Here is a 26,214-nt window from a genome sequence, read left to right on the forward strand (position 1 = left end):
AGGATAGGGACCCTTATGTATGCCTGTCAAGAGACAGAAAGTCAAGACCACCATCATCTCTGCCACTGCTGCTGCCATGCCAGGAGATTGTACAACTAGGGCATCCTTCACTTTTCAAATAACCTGAGCCAACTTCCTTTCTTTTAAGCTACGCCTTAAAGTACAGCTCTCTAAATGTCATTGGTGTCCATGGTTCTAGCATCATTCTTTATCCTTCTTAAACAGGTTAACGACTAAACAGCCAGCTGCCCATTTTAAATCCAGTCAAGTTAGCACTGTTTTGCAAGTAGATGCAGCCATACATACGCAGGTTCTGTATTGTGGCAGAAATTTCCTGCCCAATGTATTTACAGCAGAGCCTGTCATTGGACAGGGAAGAGGGAAGCAGGACTGGGAGTTGGGAGGAGAAAAAAAATGCTGGCGAGTAGAGATGGTGGCAGATGTTACCCTCATGTCTGTAGCAATCTCAGGTAGTTATTCATATCAAGGTTAGATAATTGGGATAACAATTCTAATTGTGTGGGTATCTTCTGTATTGAATATTTGATGATCTATAAATCTATTTGGCTTATCTATAAGCTTTAGAGTTTTACTTTACTGGGAAACTGGGAAGTGGGTCTGCCAACAACCAGGTGGTTATGGCTGTGAAGGAACCAGCAGCCCCAGGGACAAGCAAACCAGAGTTAGAAACATAGTGACAGGCCAGGGTCTCTACAGGAGGAAGCTGGAGAACAGCCAGGCGGAACCAGGCAGAACCAGATTGGGAGCTCCAGCCCTGCTGGAGAGTTGGTGGGCTGAGAGTAGCAGCTGGGAAGTCTGTGGGATCATTTCTAATATCTCCCGCAACAGGTGACACTCAATGTGGGGTGCCAATTTGTTGTGCTAAATCTCCAACCCAAATAAGCCCAATAAAAAAAAAACCACAACTCAATAATTATGAACACAAGCTGCACAACTAGAATGGACAGATTCACCACTATACTACTCTATTCCCCATCCATGAGATCCCTTATAACTTGCAGGTTTTCCAGGCCACGGGCTTCTCCTCTATTGTCCTTCCACCTCTTCCTCCTCCCTGTCTTGTCTCTCCTCCTCTCCCCCAAACTCTTCCGCTCCACCTCCTCTTCTACTGCCCAATCACTGGCTCTAGGCTTTATTTTACAAATTAAGGTGGGCAGAAGGTTCACAAGAAGTCACCTGTATACCAATTCACTCCTGGTCTGCATCCCCTCCCTGGAAAGCAGAATTAGCATCAACATACAAGACCAGGGCTACCCACAACTCTGTACCTACAGAAGAACTATCATCTTGCCAACCTCTGAATCTGTGTGTGGTTGTGGCTGTGTACTCACACTGTTTTATGATGAACAAGTCTATTTACTTTGCCTTAGTTTACTTAGAACACATGACTGGTTTTGTTTCTTTTGGTCATGTGCATATGGGTATCTTGGGTAGTAAAATCAATATGACATAGTATCTACCATTCAATGAAACCTCTGTGTTCATGGGCTGGTGACTGAGAGTCATCTGCTCTCCTAGCAGCCAAACCTGCTACTTACTAACTAGCCCTGCTTGTCATTAAAAAAACAAACCAAGCTTGGGGCTGATGTCCTCGGAGCCATTATCTTATTGTCACTTCACCCCTGCCTGACCTGTGTCCTGGTGCTCAGTTGTTCCCACAGATAATCTTCAAGATAGAAAGAAAGGATGTAATGAATGGTTTCATCAAAAACATCTTGACTCTCAGGTCGGTCAGAGCTACTTCTCAGACAAAACCAAGTGAGCAAGTCGCCTGCAGTTATGTGGCATATCCCGTACACACTTTGGCCCTGGAAAGGAGCATACTCTTCCCAGCAGTTAGAGTCTCCCCACTGCTTGGGTGATCACCAAGCCATTGCTTCCCCTGTACTCCCAGGAGAGAGGCAGATCTGTCTCATGGGAGTCACAGCAGGCACTCTCCCTGTCATGACCTAGCTTAGGAGTAAGGCCCCATGCATTGGAAACAGAGACATTACAAATGCAATCCCAAATTTATTGAGGAAAGATAAAGGATAAATGAATGTGCACTGTGGGAAAACATTATAAATTTCTAGCTCTAAAAGTATATATATATTTATATACAAGACCAATATGGGGTGCTGCTATCCACAAGAAACCTGTATATATAACAAAAATATTCTCAGACAGGAAGAAGCCATTCCTGAAGATTGAAAACCCTTTTAAAGGAACAGAAGGCAAAGATGGAAGAAAGCCATGACTCTCCCCACATCAGGCAACCATCTTTCACAGGAGAGATGGCACGTTACCTCCTCTGCTCACCATTCTCTTAGTAGTATGCAGATAGCTGATATTTTATATAGTCCAAAGTCACATTGTCACAGCAGCGTGCTAATATATATTCCCGGTCCCTATAGCAATTCCCAAAATCTCAGATGCTGGGCCTCAAGGCGAGCATAGAACCACAATTGTATCCTGTGTTTGAAGCATAGGGCAGGCTCTAATGTGAAATGTCATGTGTTTAGAAAAGTTTGTCCACTTGGGCTACCTGACACAATCTGAATGGGAAGGACCAACTGTCTTTGAGAAAGAATTTGGTCAAAGGAAGAGAAAAATGGTGGGCAGGCTTCTTCCTGGCCTCTGAATCACAATCTTACTGAAGATGTTATTTTGCTGTACGTTATGTTCAGGACATGCAAGTGCATATCACTGCCAGGATCTTCCCACAGGGCCCCTCCAGCTTAAAGATTTCAGGTATACAGCCCAGTAAGGCTTTGCCTCTAACAGCAACCCTTCAGGTCAGAGAATCACTTCATAGAGCTCTACAATTCCTCAAGAGAAAAGATCTCCACCCTACCCACCCAGTCACTCCAGAGCTCTACACTCACAGTGGATAGGGGCTGGGATAAAGCCTTGGCCAGGACTGTCCCTGCCTTTTGTTTGACATTCTAAGGATGCTTCTCTGTCAACAGGAGTACTGGTTACTTTTCTGTCATGATGAAATACCATGACGAAGAGCAACTTAAAAACATACAAACAAACAAGAGAGTTTGTTTTGGCTGCCATTCACAGGCTCACCCTCTTCACTATTTCTAATAGATAAGAGAGCCCTAACTCTCAGATCGGTGTGCCTTCTTGCTCATAGTCACCACCCACTCCTTTTCGCTTTGGCACACGTCCCTCGGCATCAGTCACATCAAATCAGCTCCTGCTTTAGCTTAGCCTGCTGTAACAAAGCACCTTAGGCCAAGTGGCTTATGAACAGCAGGAGTGTATTTTTCTATTTTTCTCACTCAGAAAGAACAGAAAAGGAAAGGCTGGCACCATGGTCCCAACATGGTGGCTAGGGTCTAGAAAGGACCATTTCACAACAGCACATGCTGACTTCATGTAATCTTATGGTCGAAGGAGTGTGAAGGTGTTTTGAGGCCTAATTTAATGGCATTAGTCTCATTCATGAGTGTTCTATCTCTATGACCTACTCTCTTCCCAAAGCCCAACTTTCTAATGCTACTATTGCATTTGGGGTTAAATTGTAACATGCATTCCGAGATACAGATATTCATTCCATAATGGTCTCTCCCAGGGAGGACTGTCTTTGTGAAAATAACTCAAATTGACTCAACATGAGGTTGTAGAGGAGACCACAGGCATGTGTTAGTTTAGGTTAGTGTAATTGTTTTTCTTCTAGGATGAGCCACACAAGAAACTCTCCTAAGAAACAGGAAACAGGTGGGTCTAAAGAGGCAGCTCCATGATAGTGGACTTGCCTAGCCTAGGCAAGGTTCTGAGTTCACTACCTAGCATAACAAAAGATAAAATGGAAAAAAAAAGCGTCATTTTACCTTGCTGAGACTCCCAGTATGGAGCCTAGATAAATGCTTGCTGCCTGCTGAATAGAATCATCAAAAGAAAAACATTCATAATTGAATTCTACACATATAGTAAGGAGTTAAGGAGTTATGCTGTGTCTGTAGTGCCAAGAGCTAAGATACTGCAGTCTTAACATCTACCAAGCCCAGGGCCAACTGCTTCATTTACATAATCTATTCAATGGTCCCACTGGGGAGATTCTATTATTTTAAAATATTACAGAGAAAGAAACTGAAGTTCATTGAGAAGTACTTTTCCAAGGTCACGAGCTATAAAGAGACAGATCTGGGGTTCAACCAGGCATTCTTCACCTCCTATTTAGGTACTTGCATAAGCTCAATACTCACAGTTGTGCCAAGGGAGACCCAGCCACTGTGACACACCCTAGCTTGACACCCATGTCATAGACTTTGTGGAAGGCATGCCTTTGTGATTTCCACGCAGCAAGACACCTATAGCCTGCCTGGAGATGATAAGACTGCTCAGTAAATGCACTCCAGCCCAGTTAGCTCAGCATCCTTGATTCTGAGCTCAGTCATTATTACAAATATACATGATGCCCGGGAAATGAGCCAGGCCCTGAGTCGGGTGCTTGAAAGCCCAGGGACACATAGGAGACTAAACCTCTACCTACTGTTAGAGATCTTCAGTGTGATAAGAACTAACCATACATCCAGCCATACTAGGTTATGGTTTGAACAGTCTCTAAGAACTGGATGAAGAGGGTTCTGCTGCCTTTCCACATTACATTACTGCTCAGAAAGGAAGGAGAGCTTCTTGCAGGGAGGGTCTCCTTGCAAGGAGTAGTCACTGAAAGCAAACTGAGTATTCTTTCAGATGAAGCCCTTCCTGGGCAAGCAGGAAGTCCATATATGTCTGCAGACCATTGTCTGAGCAGGGCCCTATAATGGCATGTTACTGCATATAGGTCTAATGTTAACACAGAGTATTTGGTTCTCAGTTGACTATTCAGTGACTATACCCATCATCTATATTGCCTAATAAATTAATAGAAAGGCAGTAACTTATAACAACCCTAACAGCCTGACCTGAGTTGTACAGGTGGCTGTCCCTAACTAGAGATGCTCTCTATTTTATGAACCACAGATCTTATTAGGCCTCAGTGGCCAAGCTTCCTCCTCTAGAATCTACAATGTCACCTAACCACAAAGCAGCAGGGTCACTTATATTCACAGGCTCTAGAGGACCATACCCCGTTAATTAAGAGGGCCACTAAGGGCTTACTGAAAGTTCACCACCAGGAAGAGGCCATGTCATGCTACAAATAGGCAGCTCCTAGCCTGGGCCATGCCTATATCTGATGTACAAGCCTCTAAGTGGAAATCAGTTCTACACCAAGAGGAAGAAAAGGCAGCCATACGCTGGTACATGCTAAGCAAGGAACTGGGGGAACTGGGGTTGGAGGTAAAAGGGCAGGTGGCCTTGGAGTTAGCGGGACCACAGTGAGGTCCTAATCTAAGTTTGTGAGCACATCCTAGGTTACCAGAAGAGTTATAAGAGCTGGAGAGGTGCATAGTCTAACTCGGGTGTATGGCAAGAGCAGTGATTATATGTCTCAGAAACTCCCCAATGCCAACGCTACTAGCACTGGAGATGATGAGTGAGGACCTAGAAAAGAGCAGCAGTCATAGACAAAGGAAGCTTTTAAGGCATCTTGTACAGGTGGAACTTGAAGAACATGCTGGTAGACAGGTGACATACAAAGGGCAGGAGGAGCAAGGTGACTCCAAGGCTCCAAAATCAATACCTATGTGTCACGTTTGGATTGGTTAGGAAAACAGAGAAGAGGAGGAAGGGGTAAGAAGTGGATGGTTTGCACTGAGGGAAATTCCTGTGGTCAGGATGGAGGCTAGTGGTTCAGGGGGAGCTCACAGCAAAGGGCTAAGCCAGACATGTACTGTGTGAGGACAAATCCAAGAAAGGCCACTTCATATCATATCTCCTATTTTCTCCCCTCAAGGGAGAACTGCCCTGACCTTATCTCCACATCTAAAATAGACTCAGTGAATCAACCATCCACATACTTTCCCAGAGTGAAGTTGCAGAAAGAAGGGATGGGACTAAGGAAAATTCATCAGCAGGGATAAGGATGAGGGGCTGGAAATAGGTGCCAAGCAAACTGTAATGAACGACTGTATCAAAACTCAAGTGGAGATCTGCAGCCTGTAGGGGGCCACAGTAGGAAGAGTGGAGCTTAGAGAAAGGGAGGGGAAGTGATGCTCGGCAGACGGGTATCTTCACTTCTAAAGGTGAGATGTATGGGGAAGATGGCATCCTCAGCTCTAAAGGAGGGACATACGGGGAAGGGTACCATAATAATAGACAGAAGCCTTTATTTAATTTCTGCAGACCATTTCTCATATGTCCAGAGTTATATTATGGGGCTTATTCTTACTTCTAAGATTTCACAAAGAAATGGACTTTTCAGCAACTACCAATGCATGGGAGGGCTCAGCAAGTAATGAAAGAGCTTGGAGAGGCAGCCATTTGGCATGTCAGCCATCAGACAGTATGCCAGGGGCAGAACTCTGAAAGAAATGTCATTTAGGGAGAAGAAAGAGAAGAGGTTTGAAAGGCTGGAGGAGAGCTAAGGAAGGTCTACAGAGGACAAAGGTGGCACTAAGTAAGGAGAGGGCCAGCTGCTCTTCCGCCCCAGCATCTCCATGCTGAAGGCCACAGTTGAGCAATGACTGACAGAACAAATGCTCTGTAAAGAAGGCACAGTTTGAACGAGCCCTAGGAGGCTACCTACAGGAATGTTAGGATCCTCATAGGATTAAAGATGGCAGGGACTTGTGATCAAATCCATTTTATGGCAAAGCAGGAGCCAAAAGCCACTGACCAACCAAAAACAAACCACGAGGTGAGAAGTCTGTCATAGAGAGCACTATGATGGGGCAGCAGGGAGAACAGTCATTTTCACAAAGGACCCAAACAGTGGGAAATGCAAGTGCTCAAAACAGCAGGAGGCAGGAGGATCAGAACAAGTCCCAGTCGATTAGAAAGGGAGATTCCGCCTCAAAGAACAAACCAAACTAAACCAAACATGCAAACAGAAAAGTTGGGAATTAGATAATAATAGTAAAATCTGGCTTGGAAGCATCTGCTGGAATCCTGAAGCATTAGATTCCCAGAACCCAGCAAGTGTTTACTTTCTGTCCCTGTGACATGCACTGGCCTGAGTATCCACAAATACATACACACACATACATACAAATGCACACATGCATGTTTCCTTAATCTTTTACAAAGAATCCCTTAGATGAACCATGACAGAAGCCATAATGGGACTGAGAGGGAACAACACAAGCCAGCATTTTGTTAATGGTGTAAGAAGATTAAGCAGCTGTTACCTGTGGTATACATACCAGACCCACATGTAATCCCACCAGCCTAGGAACAAGAAACAAAAATAGAGTGGGGGCCAGGCCTGCTGGGGCCTACTTTCATATCTAACCCCTGGCTATCTTGAACCTCAGGAGAAACTGTTTCCAGCCCCACACAAACAAAACTGTCAAATTCCATTATTTCATGTCATTTTCACTGAGGGGACAACAAAGAAAAAGAAAGCTAACTTTCTTGAGGTCAAGGACAGAGGAGAAGCCTCACCTTGAGCCACCTTAAGGCCCTTCAGCTGCCAGACATCCTCTATACCATGTAGGATTCATGGGCTGGGCTGTTTGACACACAATTACAATAAAATAGAAGAGAATGGTTTCTTTAAAATGGTCATGAAAATAGACTTTGAAGCCGCTTCACCTAAATCCTTTCCCATATGGCTCAGCCCATAATCTGGCTACAGTCTCAGGTTCCGCTCAGCTTCATGAGCTGAGGCAAGAGGCCATGCTGGGCTCTCTTTGTAGGGCACACAGGCTCTCAGGGCAGGGGCTGCACTTGTTAGTTCCTCTGAAGAGCAGCTTCTCTTAGCACACTGTCCAGATGTATGCTATGATGGTGACAGTGGGCTTGGCAAGCTTGAAAACTGGGGACATATCACTTTTAATTACTGCTATACTTTGGAATGTCTCCAAGACTCATGCCTGGAAGAGCTGGTCCACTGGGGTAGTGCTGCTGTGAGAAGGTAGAAGCTTTAGGAAGTAGAGCCTTGCAGAAGAAAGAGATTACAGAGGCAGCTCCTAGACCTGAATCTTGAGATTTTCAGCCCTCCCCACTCTCCCGCTGTGGCTCAGGTACCATGAGGTGAGGAGCTTAGCTTCACAATGTACTTTTGGCCCAAATGATGTAGCTGAAATAGCACGAGTGAAACCCCTGAAACCATGAGCCACAATACATATCTTTCATAAGCACCACATTATGAGCAGGGCATGGTAGTGCATGTCTGTAATCCCAGTGCTGGAAAGTACACACAAGAAGATCCCAGGGACTTTCTGGTCAGCCAGTAAAGACAACCAGAATCCCAGATTCAGTGAGAGACCCAGTCTCAGAAAAGGTGCAGAGTGATGGAGGAGGACATGCAGTATTGACCTCTGGCTTCCACAGGTGTGGGCACACCTACCCACTAAATTCTCATGCATGCAGTGCATGCATATACCACACACACATATTAAAAAGTAAGTCCATAAAAAACCTAGAATCCATTTGGACCCTGTAAAATAAGTACATAAAACAGACAATTCTGCTTAAAAAGATATAAAATTATGGCATGCAACAGGAATTTCAAACATTGTTATATGTCCTCATGTGGTTTTATGACAAGGAAGCTTTCTTTCTCTTGAGTATTGATTAACAGGAAGTGATCAGAAAATCAACACATGAAGCCAACAGTGCAAGCAAAACTAGTCAGTATTCAATTGTGCTGTGTCCTGATGTGGGTTGTAGCAAGAGGAAGTCTTCAATACTGCTGCCCTATGCTGTGCTCCCGATGAGAGGCCACACTGGGTGTCCTAGCAGAGGTGAGGGCAGGACTCCACCAGTGCTTCAGCAGTCTCATTAGCACACGTGATTTTCTGACTGAAAATATCCTAAGCCAGTGCTTAATTAAAAGAAAAAGAATCAATCAACCCAATAAAAGCAGCCAAAGTAAATGTAAATGATGGGATAATTTAATCAGAGGACAGACATTCCTTCACCTGCAAAAGCCTGAGATATTTCAGTTCTCTGCTACAGGCATGGGCAGGTTAACATCTGTCTATCTGGCCATCTATCCACCCATCCATCCACCCACCCACCCATCCATCCATCCATCCACCCATCCCTCCTTCCATCCTTCTATCTCTCTCTCCCTCCCTCCCTCCCTCCCTCCCTCCCTCCCTCCCTCCCTTCCTCCTTTTCTCCCTCCCTCTCTATATTTCTATGTATTATGAGCCACAGCTGAAAGAGTGGCTCAACCAGGTACAAGAATGGTGATGATGCCACAAACATTCTTGGGAACATTTCCAAATGTTGCCCCGCATGAGTGTGTTCCCAGTTCCACTTGCAGCTCTAGCTCGAAGTAAGAAAAAAGATTTTTCGGGAGCACCACTGTCTCCTCCTCCTGTGCAAATCTGGACTGGCTTATACTAGTTGTATTCTCCTCTGTTGGGTTGACCGTCCAATGGAGAGAGGCATATTCAAGCAGAACTCTATATTTGCAACTGCATGTATGGCAGCACTACCTGTGACACTCACTAATTTACAACCCTGAGTAGCAGTCAATCAATATTCTTAATAGAAAGAAGATACCAGATGACAATAAGCTGCACCTTCTGACGTCTCAGCATTCACATGTACAAACCAAGCAAAGTACTCCCAATACTTCCCTACTGAGACCCTGTGCCAGTTAGTACCAGATCTACTTTAAGATCCCACATACCAGGATTTAGTGAGGAGTTCCAGAAGAAGATATTTATAAGACAATCTGAAGTCTGAAACCTAGCAAATGCCAGGAAAAAAAAACAAACAAAAAGCTAGAGTGTGTATCTTCAATCAAGATCCTGTAGAGCGAAGCATTCATCTTTCTGGTGTCCAAGTTCTGTCCAAGACCCGGAGAGAAACTTCACTATGGAGTAAGGGTTCCAGGACACCCAATTCAAATAATCCTTTACAGGATTTCTTGTCTCTAGATCAAGAAATCCAGTGTTAAACCAGAAATTCCTACTGCCCCAGAGAACTGTGTGGCATAAACTTCATGTGAGGTACCATGCACTGAGTACAGTCATGAAAACAACAGAGAGATAGCCGCTTTCAATCCCAAAGGCAGTTAGTGTTAGCCAGAGCACATGCCACATATCAGAGCCATTGTAAGAAGTGCCTTTGTTAGTGCAAAGAAAAAGCGCATGTGCGCGCGTGCACACACACACACACACACACACACACACACACACACACACACACATATCCTTTAAGTTAAATGTTTCATGTTTCCTTCTTATTTTCAGTCAGAAAAAAAAAAAAAAAACTATACTAATTTTACATTAAAATATAGACAGCTCTAGTAGCCCCGGCCTCAAGTTTCGGAGACATCTTGCCCAACAACCCTTTGTTAAAACAGCGTTCAGGTCACACTTGCTGTTCCCCCTCCAGTCGTGATATACGTACTGGGTCTGCATTTGCTCAACATTTCACATTCTTCATGGTGCACTGCCTTATTTCTACTTCATCCCCTTCCACAGAGAGTAGCCACCCTGATGGCAAGCATTGGTTCCTTCCTGAAACTCCAGCACTACAGTACTGACTGACAACAGCAAGTACTCTATAAATATCCAGTGATTCATAAAAGAACAGACAGCCAGGCAAAACTCCAAAATCTCTATATAAACTTCTTTTATGCATTTTTAAGTGTATAGTTTCCTGGTTCTGATGTGCTTACTGGTTTTGTTTTATACCTTTAAAGTAGCTGTGTAAACTACTCTTAAAAACTGAGGATTCGGTAAAGAGGCAGGTATGGGTGAACAGAGAGGACGCTGATTATCACATGTGCTGTATTCTAACAGACGGGTGATGTCACTTCTGACGACAAACGAGAGAAGGAGTGGATGAGAGGAGTCCCAGGAAAATGTGGTACAAAAACCTTTCTTTCCAACTCATCGTTTTCTTCCTCTCCTGTGTGAACATAAAGTGATGATGTTTCTCTTTTAAAAGGATAGTCCATGGGCAAATATTCCTGGGCATCTCTGGCTGTCCCCATGCTTCCTACTCGTTTTTTTCTTGGGAGGTTCTCAGTATGCTCATTTGCATTCTATGATTCTCTGAAAGGAAATGAAGAGTCTCCTCGGTGCTTCTAAAACACCTGGGTGCTTTCTCTAACACATCTGTACAAACAGAGCCACTCAAGACACAATCCTGTAATCCAAGAAGAACACCAATTTTATTTTAAATTCTACTCTAGGCAAGCTGAAGTTGTGAGGAAAAATAAAGAAGAAAGATAGGGAGTGGCTTGAGCAGACAAATACTTCTGAGCAGAGGGTCCTCACCTGCTTTACAACAGTCACTGTCCCAGGTGCCATGGCAACCACGGAGGCCACAGCAGCAGCATCATGGGTCTCGGAACCTAGTTCAATGATCTGCTGCAGGATATTCACAGCTGTAGGGTCAAGTCGATCACCTATGGGAAAGAAGCAACAGGACACCATTAAGTTCTCGGCACTGAATGGCATCCAAGGGCAAACTGGCCCCTAGATGTGAAGACTATGGGGGGCAGGGTATACCCATTCCAGAGTGTTCATGGATTCTCAGAAATCACTTACTCAGACAAGAGTACTTTGCAGCTCACTACATATTTCCTACAAGAACTGCTCAAGGCCTGACTGAAAACATAAGGGGATGACATGATGGTATAATCACTTAGGCACAAAAAACAGAGATATGCCTCAGGCCACTGGGGTAACAGCATCACAAACATGGAACTGAAGTCCAGATGAATTGGATCTTGATGTGGTTACACAAACTGCCCTTCCGTGTCACAGCTGAGGATTACCAGCTGACAGGCTCAAAGCTGGGCTAGTTTCTCCTAAGGGATGCTAGAATGGGCAGTGGAAGCATGCCAAGTGACAGGCAGGACACCCAAGAATGTCTTTTACTTTTTCAGCCAGTGGGCTTCTCAACTATAAGCCAACTTTAGCTTGCTGTTGTTTTAATCTTGTCAAAAGACAGGGGCCCACGTCACCAGGCCAGCAACTTGGCACACCCTTCCTGCCCTCTCCCACCATCTGCTGCCCATCTGTAATCCTCCTGAGCACACCCTCACCCAGATCATTAATTTACTAAAATGGAAATTACTGCTTGGTCTCTGTGCTTTGTAATTCCATGAAGTATTTGCCAATGTTTACACCCCCATGCAGGGCTTTCTGCAGGCCTTGAGCCAACACAAATCAAGCAGTAAGAGAGTGGAGAAAGAGAATTAGACATGATCAGTGCAGTGGGGAGAACTGGCCTAAGACAGACACACCACACACCACAGAGCATCCCCCTGTCTGCAGCACACCTGCCTAGACCTGGGGGATGATTCAGATTTGCCTTGCAGCTAAACACTCTAAATTCCACATACAAAAATGTTTACTTTGGTGAGTCACTGAGGTTAGACTTTAATTCTTCCTCCATTCCCCTCCTCACTGATCATTATGCAGCCCAAGCTTTAGGTCAGCCAGGAGCTGTGGTTCCCACTGGGAATACAGATAAAGAAAACAGATAAAGCATAATCCCTCTCTCTTAATCCTTCCTGGGCTGACAGGCTCCTGAGACCCATGTGTAAGCAAATCGTCCTTACACATGGTATTGGAGGGCAGTTAGGGGACAGTACAGAAAAGTCTGGTGGGATCCCAGTAGGTGACATGCAATATAAGTGCTGAAGATGGGGGTGAGCTAGGCAGAAAAGTGCCATGAGGGGACCACAAAATAGGACATATACATATGACAAATGCAGCCTATGCTAATAGCTGCAGAATTTGGTCTGCACAACACAGCCTAGAGGTAAGAAGCAAAACAAGTAGGCAGCCAGGAGGTAAAGAAGGAGGTCTGGCCTGCTGAGCTCCAAAGGTGCAACAGTATCTGAGGCACCATGGGCAGACACTGGTGGGAACATGGGCATCTCTGTATCAACCCTCCAAGGAAACACACTGTTGGGGAAAATGGCCAAATGTTCATGGACTCTCCAAAGAAATACACTGCTTGGCAAGAGGCATGCACTCATGGATGTTCTGAGACACTGGTGGGCAAGAGGCATGTGTTCATGCATGCTCCAAGGAAAAGCCTGATATGTGCATATGAACACTCCATAAGGAGACGCTAATGGACAAGTGAGCATGCATGCACAGATTCTCTAAGGAAAGTCATGGGTGGGCAAATGGACATGTGTACATAGATGCTCTAAAGAAAGACATTGTTGGGTGAGAAGCAATGTGCTTGTGGATGCTCTATGAGAAGACACTGATGGGCAAACGGGTATGTGATCATGGGAGATGCAGACATCACTAACCACTGAGAAAGAAACCCAAATTCAATCAAGGACTCAGTAACGAGAGTCTTGCTTAACAACACGATCTTGACTCTAGTAGAAGTGGAGGTGCTGCAGCCCCAGGTTGCTCTAGCCTGACAGGCAGGAGCAGCTCATTGCTCAGGAACAGATGGCCATAGGTGTTTGGATGGAGCTTTCTTAGAACCAGGGATTGAGGACTTCAAGTCAGGACAGGAGCACCCTCTTATTTCCCATTACCATTTGTTCTCACCTAATGCTTTCCCATTAATCCTGCTTGCTTGACTCCTCCCCCAGTATGCATGTGCTTTGGCACTCCTAGAGCTTTGGGAAACTGCTTCCAAGTACAGTGTCCAGTTTAGAAACAGATCAAAAAATTCAGTCATGACATTTGATTTAAAGATATATCTGGCTTCTTGGAAAAAAATGGAGACAGATAAGTGGTCCTGAGCACACAGGTGTATATTGATAGTCCTGGGGGTGACCCACCTATATCTCATCCTAATGCTACCCACTGTTATCACCTGCCTAGACAATCTGGACCTGTGGAATAGAGGCCATGAGGAAGCATGAGGTCGTAGGTAGGGCTGTCTTGAGTTAAGTCAGGAGAACCTGACTCCAACTCTGTGACCTAGAGGACTCTTAACTAACCATGTTCAGTGGACAGCTATCCACACAGCAACTAAGTAAGAATGGCAGACTGCCCATATCCAAGGCTGCTCGGGAAATAAGACTGAGTTATGTAGGCCCCACTCTGGCTAGGTTCATTCTGAAGCATTTACAGAAAAAGACATGCTGGTTTATTTATTACATAAAGAGAAGCATAGAAGTGAAAAAGAAAACCAGGTTTGTCCTCACCACTCTCGGAGGTATATCTCAGGTCCTGTAGTGCGGCCACAGCTGCTTGTGTCCCCTGAACATCTTCAGCTTCGGTGATGTAGAGATATTGGGTGGAGGGCTCCTCAGGAGTCTCTGTTGCTGGCTAGATAAAAACATCATGCCTCAGCATCCTTCCAGGAGATTAACAGCAACCCAAAACTCCAGGATGAAAGAAACACATACAGGAGAACAGCATTTAACACTTCACTGGCATAGCTCCCCCGAAGAGACATCTGCTCCAACAGATGCACTGCCCAAAGAGAACAATTTCTCTCGAGAGTCAGGACCTTATACAGACACTCTGCTCAGAAGCTCAATGCCCCCATGTTCGTGGTATGAAGTGAAGCAAGCTGTTCACAATGAACACACTTGAGTATGTACTTCTACAGGCTCTTTCTCCTCCCACTGCTTCTGACACTGCACTGAGGCCTCCAGCCATGCAGCTAACGGAGACAAAGGAACAGTCATGGAGGAAAGTGGAAAAGGAAGAATGCCTTGTTACTAGCGAGATCCCACTGAACCTTAGCTACTGACACACATCAAATTACTACATAAAGGATGAAAAAGGACATATTCTGAATGTCAGGATTTGTGGTGGTAGGAGGGGCTGAAGTGACATTCAAAGATATCTTATACCTCAAGGAGAGAAGCAAGGAAAGTGGACAGTCACAGGATCAATATTAATAAAGATCTCTTTCTGAGGAGGGACACGACCAAACCAGTAAGGTGAGGGTCAAGAATCTCACCAATAAAGAACAAAAGGCAGAACTTTGGCAGACATTTATAGAAGCCAACATTATGCTCTATTGACATTCAGAGTAGCACATAACTGTCCTTTCATTGTCAACTGGCCAAATTCAGTTCTGTTATACTTATTTGACATAAAGGAACCCCCCCCCCAATAAATATCAAATGAATGCAGAAAGTATTACAAAGATCATTTAATAGCATTAAGCAATGTACTGGCTGGTTTTGTATGTCAACTTGACACAAACTAGAGTCATCAGAAAGAAAGGAGCCTCAGTTGATGAAATGCCTCCGTGAGAACCAGCTGTAAGGCATTTTCTCAGTTAGTGATGAACGAGGGAGGGACCAGTCCACTGTGGGTGGTGCCATCCCGTGGTGATGATTCTGGGTTCTATAACAAAGTAGGCTGAGCAAGTCATGTGAAGCAAGTCAGTAAGCAGCACCCCTCAATGGCTTCTGCATCAGCTTCTGACTCCAGGATCCTGCCATGTTTGAGCTCCTCTCCTGACTTCCTTCAATAGTGGACAGCAATGTGAATGTGTCAGCTGAATAAACCTTTCCTCCCCAGCTTGCTTTTTGATCATGGTGTTTTATTGCAGCAATAGAAATCTTAATTAAGACAAGTTGGTACCAAGATTGTATGATGCTGCTGTGACAGATCAGACCATGGTTTTGGAAGAACTGTGGAAGAACTTTGAAAGTTTGGGCTAGAAAAGCCATCGAGTGTTAAGAGGTCAGTGGAATGTTCTGTGGAAGCTTGGAAGATAAAAATATTGAGAACAATGCAGAAGATGGAGGCCTGGCTTGTAAAGTTTCAGGGAGGAAGTTCAAAGACTCTATCAGGGCCACTTGCTATTTTAAGATTCTGTCATTCTGGTTAGCTGGGGCTAAAGAATCGGTTAAAAAGATACCAGAACTTCTAAAACAAAACTTTGCTGGGATACTCAATGCTGGTCAGCAGGAGCTGTGAATTTAGCAGTAATTAAGAAAAAGCAAGCATCGTTGAGGTGAAATCTTCTGGAAAACGTTTCCTGAGAGTCAGCACACAGAAGCTGTGCTCCAGAGGCAACTATGTGCTTGTACCTTGAGCTGGCAACCAAGCTTGATAGAGTAAGAGCCATCCATATGGTACTGGTTTTGAAGGCAGGAGAGACTGTGAAGAGCAGCTGAGGCTTGACAATGTGAGAGGCCAGGAGGGGCCACTAGTGAAGGTGCAGCCTCAATAGCAGTTGAAGGCCCAGGAATGAAGGGGTCATAAAGTGCAGTTGAGGCTTGGAAGCATGAAGACACCAGTAGTTTTAGAGATGCCAGTACCATGGGATGACCACTAAGAACAGCAGCAGCATGTGGTGCAGCCAGATGGAGCATAGGAGACAAGCTGTGTTGTGTTGCAAGGTAGAGCTCATGAAGTGATCCAAGGCCTTTGGAGGAGTCCAGAAGATCATGAGTGGATCACAAACATTGGCTGGTTGAAATCTGCTTTTGCTTTGACTTGATTGTGACTATACTGATTTTTTCACTCTTGAAAAAGTATTTTGCTGGAGCCCACAGTTGAAAGACTTTGAATTTTAAAAGACTTTGTATTTTAAAAGAGATTGGCTATTTTAAAGGAACTGAAATCTTAATATATCAAATTGTGTAAAGACTGTAGGACTTTTAGTTATTTATGTTTTTAATGTGAGATCTTGGTGCCATCCCTGGGATGATGTTCCTGAGTTCTATAAGAAAGCAGGCTGAGAAAGCCATGTAAAGAAAGCCAGGAAGCAGCACCTCTCATGCCTCTGCATCAGCTTCTCTAGGTTCCTGCTGGTTTGAGTTCCTGTCCTGACTTCCTCTGGTGATGAACAGAAATGAAGAAGTGTAAGCTGAATAAACCTTTCCTCCACAGCTTGCTTTTTATCTATGGTGTTTTGTTGCAGCTATAGAAACCTTTACTAAGACAAGTAGTGTACTACCCAACTATGGACCCAAGTGCCTTAGCTTGTGAAAAAGCTGTTCTCCTTCTGGAGAACCCAGGGAATGATAACATTCAGTAAGAGCAGTGTTCTCTATAAGGCATTCCTAGGAGATAAGTGATAATCCAAACTTCCAGGCAGCCAGTGCCAGGCATTCTACTGCAGGCCGCCGCCCTGTGTCCAGCTTCCTTGATGTTTAGCTGCTTTGAGAGGCAACTGCTTATTTTTGTGTGTACTCTTTTGTGAGGGTCAAAGCCCTACTAATAGTTCTAGACTCTGCTGGAGAGACTGACCTAGAGAGTTTTCCATCATGAATTAGTATTCCAATGTCTGTTTCTTTAACAGACCACAAATTCTGTAGCATGAATTTGAGAGTTCTTGAAAATAAACATGGCACCATCTATGGTAATGTGACACTGAGCCTGCCATCAGCACTGACCGCACAAAGGACTTGTCTGTCACACATAAACTCCAGCATGTTACAGGATTCTCCCTGTCAGCTTTCCAGTCTACCAGCCTACTGTATGGCTGACAACACTAAGGGTTAACTGAGTCAACAATGGCTCAAGGTCAAACAACTTACAGATAACACAGACAAGTTTAAAGCCTGTAGCCTATAACCCTGACCCTAACCCATTAGTCTTAATTTATAAAAAGCTTCAAATACATATAGAAGAAAAGAGAGAGGCATGACAAAGTTCCACATATTGGTCACTCATCACTTGATGGAGACAATTATCAACTCCCAATCAGTTGTCTCACCCCTGGCCCCACATCCTCCATGCCTTGCCCTTGGATGTGTGAGGGAGTGCCTGTGCACTTGTCATGTGCACATTCTGAGGGCAGAGGACAACTCTCTGTGGAGTTGGTTCTTTAACTCCATTTTACATGGCTTCCAGGGACCAAACCTAGGCCATCAAGCAGGCACAGGAAATGAATTACACACTGTGCTATCTTGCTGTGGCTCCACCCCTGATAGCTTGGAAGCAAATCAGAATGATTGTTTCCTCCACAGGGGTTTCAAATGAGGTGAGATGTGGAATTTTCCACTTGTGGGGCCACATTGATATTCAAAAGCTTTTGGAGTTTACAGCATTGTGTATTCTAAATTTTTTTTGTTTTAATTAATTAGGGATTTTCAATATGTAGATGATGGTAAATAATAATAACAGTAAATTACAGGAGTTCCGAGTTCTTTGATTCCAAGTGGGCACTAAGGCTCCATGTAGCTCTGCCCTCTGCTTATTGTAACATCTTCAAATGGCAAAAACACAGTTCCATTTATATACAGAACATTCTCATGAGAACATTGCTCAATTATAAAATACACAAGAACTAGTTTCAGAGATTAAGCATAGCACCGTAGCAGGCTCTCTAGGCAGACTGCAGCACTCATCAGCTCTTTGACTTTGGCCCTAGAGTATCTAGCAACACACTGTTTCCATAGTTACTTGCTTCTGACCTTAGTGAAAGCCCTCTAATGCTTCCAAATGAAACAAGACACTGGCTTATGGCCAAGACACATACTTTTGTCCCCTTAAGGAGTACCTACTACATTCTACTGAAAGTGTGTAATAGGTGAACAATGCTGTCTGTCAAAAGCCTTTTGATATCTATGAAGATTATTCCATTTCTCCTCCCAGTAGATAGTGAGCTATATTAACATATAAAATTCTTCCATGGGGCATGCTTTCCTTATACTCCAAAGTAATCTCCACACAGTCATGGTGTCTCATTATTTTTATGTGCTATGAATTGTTTCAAAGACCGTACTCCTGATTGGTTATATGGAGGTACCTTCTACATCCACTATCAGCTGGAGGTGTCTGTGATTTCCAGAGACTGATGACCTTGGCAGTGTCTGGAAACAACTGTAAATGTCTCAGTGAGGTCCAGAGAGGCAGGATGATGCTAGAGGTACTTGGGAGGAAAAGGCTAGAAATAGGAAAGTCCCCCCACAACAAAGAATCCTGCAGAATGAAACATCAATAGTACTGAGTCTCAGAAGCCCTGCCTAGAATGACAGCAATCTGTCCACTGTAGTGGCATCTGGTACTTAAAGAGATCTGGTGGCTGCTATTGCTCATAATGGTGAGAGACTCAAATTCCTGGGGGAAACAGCTAGTGGGAAGGACCTAAAACCAGGAAATAGGGCCCCTTCCAGTTCTCTCTGTGAGGACAGCCAACAGACCACTTGCTTTCTACTCTTCTGGGTGTAACATCTAAAATGAGGTTTGTAGGCTGGAGAAGGCAAGATAACATTCTCAGACATGTCTAAATTCAACCCAGAATCAATTCCCATCAGTGGCTCAGCTCTCACTCAGAGGGACCGGGAGCCATGATCTGAAATGGCTGCAGAAGGATTTTCAAGGAATACATCCAGTGATCTTGAGGTCTGATTGTGCCCAGCAACCTGGGCTCACCTGACTTGTCACCTGTGTTTCAACATGTCGAGATCCTACCACACTTATGTGTTACCTCCCATTTGGGGTCTCCATCAATCTCCACTACCTTCAAGCCATGTTTGTTCTTCAAGTGTCTGTTGAACTCCCATTTGGTTCCATACACAAAGCTGCAAACAGGGCACTTCAGACCACCTGCAAGCACAAACAGGCAAAAAGCAGTGTTTATAGCAAATAATCCTGCTGCTATGTCTCCAGCCCAATGCATGGGATCTAAACAGTACAGTACTTTCTCTCCAGAACCTATATCACTCAAGCTTACTGTAGTATTGAGATATAACCGCAACCACACATCAGCTTTTAGAGAAGAGATTTTAGAACTTAATACACTTTTCTTTTTTTTACTGAATAGGCCTTTGCAGAGAACCTAATACCTGCTTGATATTTTAAATGCCAGAGAAAAATGAGCGACATAATCCCCTTGACCAACTGGATTGCAGCTAAAATCAATCTTTCATGTTGTTATCTGTAAATAACATTTTTTAAAGTCACTAAAGAGCAGTGGCTGATTTGTCCATCTCCTTTGCTCCCAAATGCTTAAAATCAGATGCTCAATTCTTAAACCCCTTCCAAGAGAAGCTAAGTCACAAGGATAAATTCTCCTGTGAGATTCCCATGAAAGAATAAATTAAAAAGCTGGTCACATCCTGAAGTGTCACTGTTTATTGAACCAATTAAATTTTGCACATGTTCCAGGAAGAGTTTAGATGCTTTAATTGGAAGAAAGTAAAACTCAAAGAAAAAAAAAAAAAAAAAAAGAACAACAACAAAAACTAACCCTAAGGTCACAGAAGAGACTGTCTTTCTAAAATTATATCAGAAACAGTACCAAACACTGATCTTGTAGCAGGAAATACAAGCTCTTCCCAGAGAAAGCCAATTGCAGTCCAGGTGTTAGGTGACCAGCTCTCTAGGCTAGAGTTAGGCCTCCACATGGCACTGGAACCAGACAGTGGATACCCTCACCAATGTTCCCCTGCCTGACTTTTTGCAGCCTGCTGACTATGCAGTTCCAGCATTTCATGTCTCCAAGGTGAGATTTCGAGCCTCACCATCTCATGCCTCATGTTTTCCCTATGAATAGCCTTTCCTCCACAGTCTCATCCTTGTACAGTATCATGAGAACAATGAAACTCAACCAAAAATTCATAAGGAGGGCCTGCTCCTCCTGTCCTCTTTAACTAGCTCTCCCTGTGTTGTTTGCCTTGGAAATTCAGTGTTAAGTCAATACTATCTTGCTTGCTCTTTTAATCCTGTCTCCTGCCATGGCAAGCTTCCCTCGTACCCAGTGCCATGGCTGCCACAGCACATATCTAGGTCAGTAAGTAAGCCAATGGACACTGTATGTTATACTCCTAGAACAATAGCAGCAACAGTGCGATGGCTATTCTTGGCTGTCAACTTGACTATATCTGGAATGAATTACAATCCAGAAATGAAGGGCACATCTGTGATCCAGATCTTGAGGCTGAAAGACATAGACTTTTGGTCCAGATCTTGACATGGAATGATGCATACTTTTGATCTGGACCTTGAGGCATAGCTGCCATGAAAAATTTAGGCCTAGGCAAGATGGTACATGCCTTTAATCCTAAGAGACAGAGGCAAGCAGATCTCTGAGTTCAAGGCCAGCCTGGGACAGAGCAAGTTCCAAATAAAGAAAAGCTTAGGTCCAGGCATGGTGGTACACACCTTTAATCTGGGCCATACCTTCTGCGGGAGGCCTACATAAGGACAATGGAAGAAGGAAAGTTTCATTCTTCTTTGCCTGCTTGCACTTACTTGCCAGCACATCTGTTGGAACCTACTACTTCAGGATTCTAGCTTATACAAAGGACCAGCTGAAATAAGCCACCTTGTGGGACTTAGGAATTACTAGCTTCTTGGACTTCCCATTCACAGCTGGCCACTATTGAGTTAGTCAAATTGAAGACTCTTAAGTCATTTGAATAAATCCCTTGATATATGGAGACATTCCCTAAGTTCTGAGACTCTAGAGAACCCTGACTAATACAGAAGTAACAGTAATACATATTTATTTGCTGAACAATAAGCTATGGTCACTTTCTAACAATAATTACTTTATTTTAAATGGAGGCTTGTGACTATGAAGTGGTATTTGCCTTCAGTCAAGAGTTCACAAAGTAAAGAACATCAAATTCTTCCTGGACATTATGCCACCTCACTCTGCTCTCCACACGTCTCTGACTCAGACACCAGCACTAGCTCCTTCCCTTTATTCTCAATCACGAAGCCTCACAAACAAGCCTTTCTACATTCATGACCTGCACATCAAGTGATGTCCAAGGTGACCCATTTCTCCCATGCCTGTGTGAGCTGAGCTGAGAGAATCACAGAGACACTTAGATTTAAGCAGCCAAGGGTTGAGCTGATGAGCCTGTCTCAGGCTGTCATATCCATTTATTTATTACTCATTCTGAGGAATTCTGTCTTGATATTGAGTTTGTCTGGATAAATTTATTAAGGGCCAGGTAATCACAGGGGCATGCATCATTCAATTTTATCCTCTTTCATGTGCAGCTACAGCCTATGCCCTCTCCTGAACCAATTCCATGTCTGTCGAATACGCACAGAGCATTGTCTACAACTGGAGTCTCTTGCCTAGTGCAGAACTGGAGAGTGATAGCACTTTCCTTCCTACCTCAGCTCATTGCTCTTCAGTCTTCTCATCCTGGGCATGTTTAAGAGCATGCAGGAAAAACAAGACAGAGTAGAGACAAAGCCAGATGACACTAGTCATCATCCAGACTAGTGAAAGTCCAGAATGAACATCAGATTCTCAAGTTACAAAACATGCTACAGAAAAGACAACTTCTTAAGTGAATGCTTATGTTCAGAATCTCAAAGACATTGTATTATTCTTATAGATAAGATGAAATTGTTCTTAGCCAAGAGCACAAGTCAACTTCTTAACTTTCTATGATGCTTTGATTGAGAAATGACCTCATAGACTTGGGTATTTGAATATTTTGTCCCCAGTTTGTGGTGTTCTTTGGGAGGTTCCAGAACTTTTAGAATATGCAGCCTTGCTGGAGGAAGGCTATCACTGGGGGTGGGATTTGCAAATGTAAAGCCTCACTCCACTTCCACTTCTCTCTTTCCTGCCTGTATTTGAAGATGTGACTTCTCAGGTGGCTATGCCTCTTCTACCATTATGGACACTCCCTCTAAAACATAACCCAAAATAAATTCTTTCTTTTATAACCTGCTCTTGGTTGTGGTGTTTTATCACAGCAACAAGAAGGTAAGTTATACACACTCTCTGATATAATGTACTGGTCACCTATCTTGCTCTTTCCCCATGACCATCTCTAAAGACCATCTTTGAAGACTGGGAGGGACCATAACTCTCCCAGTGAGGCTGTCCACCTTTCCTCATGGTGAGACCAACCCTGCTTTTCCTTGAAAGAGTTAAACATAGCAGCAACCAACAGCAAACTTCCTGAGGTCAAATGGAGGCTTTACAATGGAACTGGAATACTATTTTAAGGAAACTAATTCAGGGAGAAAAACATCCTCATATTATGTTTAAATTAAGCTTAATATGATAATGCCCAATCTTAATTAAAACTTCAACCTTTGCCATAGCAACTTTAATTAAAGAACAACAAACAGAAATATGTAATCTCACCTGACTGTATAACTATGCCAGTTAATTGACATCAAATCAGAGAGAAATAATTTCTACTTCAATTAATTAATTTCTTAGCATGCACAGTAAAAGGTCAACAGAAGACTTGGTGAGCTACTCAAAGCCCTGGCATTAAGTGCTTAGCAAAGTTGCAAGTGGCCAAATCACAATTTTCTCACCTAGACTGATTAACCAATAGAAAGGTAGGACATTCAGGTGTAACTTGCAAAGCTCCCCATGGCAACCTTGCTCTTTAAAGAGTCTAATCTATTGGATTTCCAGGTATTAAAAGATTTGTCCTTCTTTGTGGTCCCTAATATTATGAAAGATTCCATTTCATGTTCAATAATATTAGTTCAGGAATGGCACAGAACATGAGACAGGCAAGACAGTGAGCCCGATACACTTTCTTATACTCTTAAGTCTGAGTTTTCTCTTCTACTAAGGTAAATATATAAATTCTCATATCCTCGTGGTATGGTATGGCATGGTAGACAGAATAGAGCCCCCAAATGTATAGATATACTACTGTTTGGAATGTGTCAGCACATTTCCTTGCATGGGAAAGGTACTTTACACATGTACTCTGTGGTGAAGATCATTCTGGATCATGGAGTGTATCTAATATAACCAAAAGGATCCTTACATGGACAAATGGGAGAGAGTCATCATAATGAGATATGGGAAAGATTCCACTGACCATTCTTGACTTCAAAGTTGGAAGAAGGGTCCACAAGACAAGGCATGGGGTAGCCTGTAGAATCTAGACAAGGTCAGAAGACAGACACTCCCCTAGTATCTGCAGACTTGTTAACATCTCTGCTTTGGCTTAGTGAGCCTCAATGTCCATATCTGACCATTGTTAAGATAATAAATCTGTATTGTTTAAAGTCATTTGCTGTATAGCTTTTAGAAACGAAATCTGGAACTCAGGGACCAGAGCAGAAACAGCTTTATTAAGGAACTTGGATAGTGAATACTTTAAGTTTACAAGCTGAGGAAGTAAAATGTCAGTTAGAATTTCTTGCAGACATTCTCATTTCCTGCTGAATGACACAAAGTGTTATCCTTAGTGACTTTAAGTGCTATGAGATCACACCAGGCCACAGAATTAAAGATTATCTAAATCCTATGTCAAACTCTAGCCTCTCTTCCCATAGGATCCTTGAGAAAAGCAGCATAGGGAAACGGCAGCAGAGGAAAACAAGCATAATTTATCATTATCTGAGCTAATCCTGAACTTAAATGAGGAATTCCTAGTAAACAGGGACCAAGTAAGGTCTTCTCCACATCTCTCTAGGATCTGAGACCACTGAGAAGGACTGAGCAAAAGAGATAGATAGGTCCCATAGTTAACCTTGGGACAAATTAGTGACTAGCCTTAGGAATAAGAATAAGAGAAAAAAGGTACAACCTAATCACTGTCCCAGTGAGACTCATCCTGTCCTCACCCTCATTCCCCTCTTCTGCTTCACCAAATACTGACGCAGGAGACTGGGTTAGCCTGGTCACTTCCTTACTGCTCTCTCTCAGCTTCTCATTTGAAAACAGCTGAATGAGCACACCAACCTCGCAGGACTATTGCATAGGAAAAATTACCTGAACAATGGTAATAATCAAGAAAAGGCACCACATCACCCCACTAGAAGCACACCTACCAATAACTCACTGAGTCTGGCATTTAGACATTTTAAACATGTCCAAAAATTAAACTGATGGCGTTTGCACTACATACAAGTTCCAGGATTTTCTGCTATGCTAAGCTATTTCCTGAGATTAGCATGAATAATATGATATGCATTTGCAAGCAAGGTTCCCATGGACACAGATTTACATTCTTCTAATTCAGTGATTCAAAACAACAAAGTCTTCAGCGGAAGGCAAAACTGAAGCCATCCCAACCCCCTCCTGGTATTACTTCTCTAGTCTTCACTATCTATTGTCACTTCAGTATCACGGGCTCCAAAGAGGGCTCAGCTGATGTAAAGAACAGCTGATGGCCCTCCCAGGATTTTGTTCTCAGGTGGAAGGGAAGTATTTGTTAGCTACACCATCAGAACATGGGTTGATGAAACGAGCTACTTAGTCCCATTGCTACTGAACAAAGAGATAAACAGGTTCCAATTCAGGTAGTACTACCAATGAGTGCCACCATAAAATCACCTAGTTTAATATTGAGATTCAGTGGCTGGCAACACTGAAGAGGCTCAAGAGATTAAGGAAATGTATAGATAGTTATAATAGCTTAGGGCCTTCATCACGCATTTACTCCAGGGTCAGGAAATAGCTAGAAGTATTGAGAGACTAAAATGTAATTTGTGCAACTACTTGGGGGCAGGTATTGGTTTTGTTTATGATGATTCTGAATGCACAAGTACAGAGACCATAAGTACTTGGTTTAAAGAGCACACTGTACAGAGACCCCAGTCCCAGTCTGTGTGGCTCCTAACCCTGTGTGCATTCTAAAGAATGTAGAGAAACTGCACAGCGTGCTTTGTGGCATTGAGAAACTGACCTTTGCTAAGACTCATCTTCATGATATCACATAGCACTCGGACGGGAGCTATAACTTCATGAACCTTAGCATCCAAAGCACCTTTCCCACCTCAGTGGCTATTATGGCTGACCTAGCCCTTGAGCAAACTTTAATCAGGCTTGGGTGAAGGGGAAGGACAGGAAGGCCTGCTGAAGCAATCCAAGTACGTCATCCTCAAATAGCACAAACCAGACGTTTTTACAGGAGAATGTTTCAAATCTATATTGGTGATAAAGTGAGGACTAAAAGAAATCTGCTTTCAAAATATGAGATGCACATACACTACAAGCTAGGAATAAACTGCTCCATGTGTAGGGCTCAGAAGCCTAATGTCCAAACAGTACGAGAATATTGAAGACACATTTAGGTGTCCACTTCTTCAACGAGTACCTGCAATGGTACAGGGAGGGGTGGGTGGGAGGTCAGGGATGGGGGTTGGGGGTGGCACCTGAAAGAAAATGATAAATAACTTATCTTCAAAACTTAAATATGAAACCCATGTTCTGTCAGGAAATGTCAGTTGATCTGAGAGATACCAATTGATTAGAGAGCCTTAGAAAGTTACCAGAAAACTAGAGGCAGAAAACACTTCAAGTTCAGCATGTTTTTTGCAAGGCAGTGTTGAATGTCTAAAAGCAGTGATGGTATCATCAATCAGATCCAAGGACCTGTCCCAGCAGCTA

At 43.5% G+C, this 26,214-nt stretch overlaps 1 protein-coding gene across 3 annotated transcripts in view; it reads right to left on the minus strand.

The window, feature by feature from the left end:
• The window catches only part of Zfat (zinc finger and AT-hook domain containing), a 179,050-nt gene that overhangs the window by 5,175 nt on the left and 147,661 nt on the right, over positions 1–26,214 (minus strand). For 2 of the 3 annotated variants that reach the window (XM_076911435.1, XM_076911436.1), the window contains exons 13-15: positions 19,360–19,478; positions 14,159–14,282; positions 11,304–11,434 (exon numbers count right to left, since the gene is read on the minus strand). In XM_076911435.1, the coding sequence (XP_076767550.1) occupies positions 11,304–11,434; positions 14,159–14,282; positions 19,360–19,478 (374 nt within the window). The remainder of the gene's footprint in view (positions 1–11,303; positions 11,435–14,158; positions 14,283–19,359; positions 19,479–26,214) is intronic. The other variant, XM_034517182.2, reaches the window with a different exon arrangement.

The sequence above is a fragment of the Arvicanthis niloticus genome, chromosome 13 (genome assembly GCF_011762505.2).
Source record: "Arvicanthis niloticus isolate mArvNil1 chromosome 13, mArvNil1.pat.X, whole genome shotgun sequence".
In the NCBI taxonomy this organism is placed as follows: Eukaryota; Metazoa; Chordata; class Mammalia; order Rodentia; family Muridae; genus Arvicanthis; species Arvicanthis niloticus.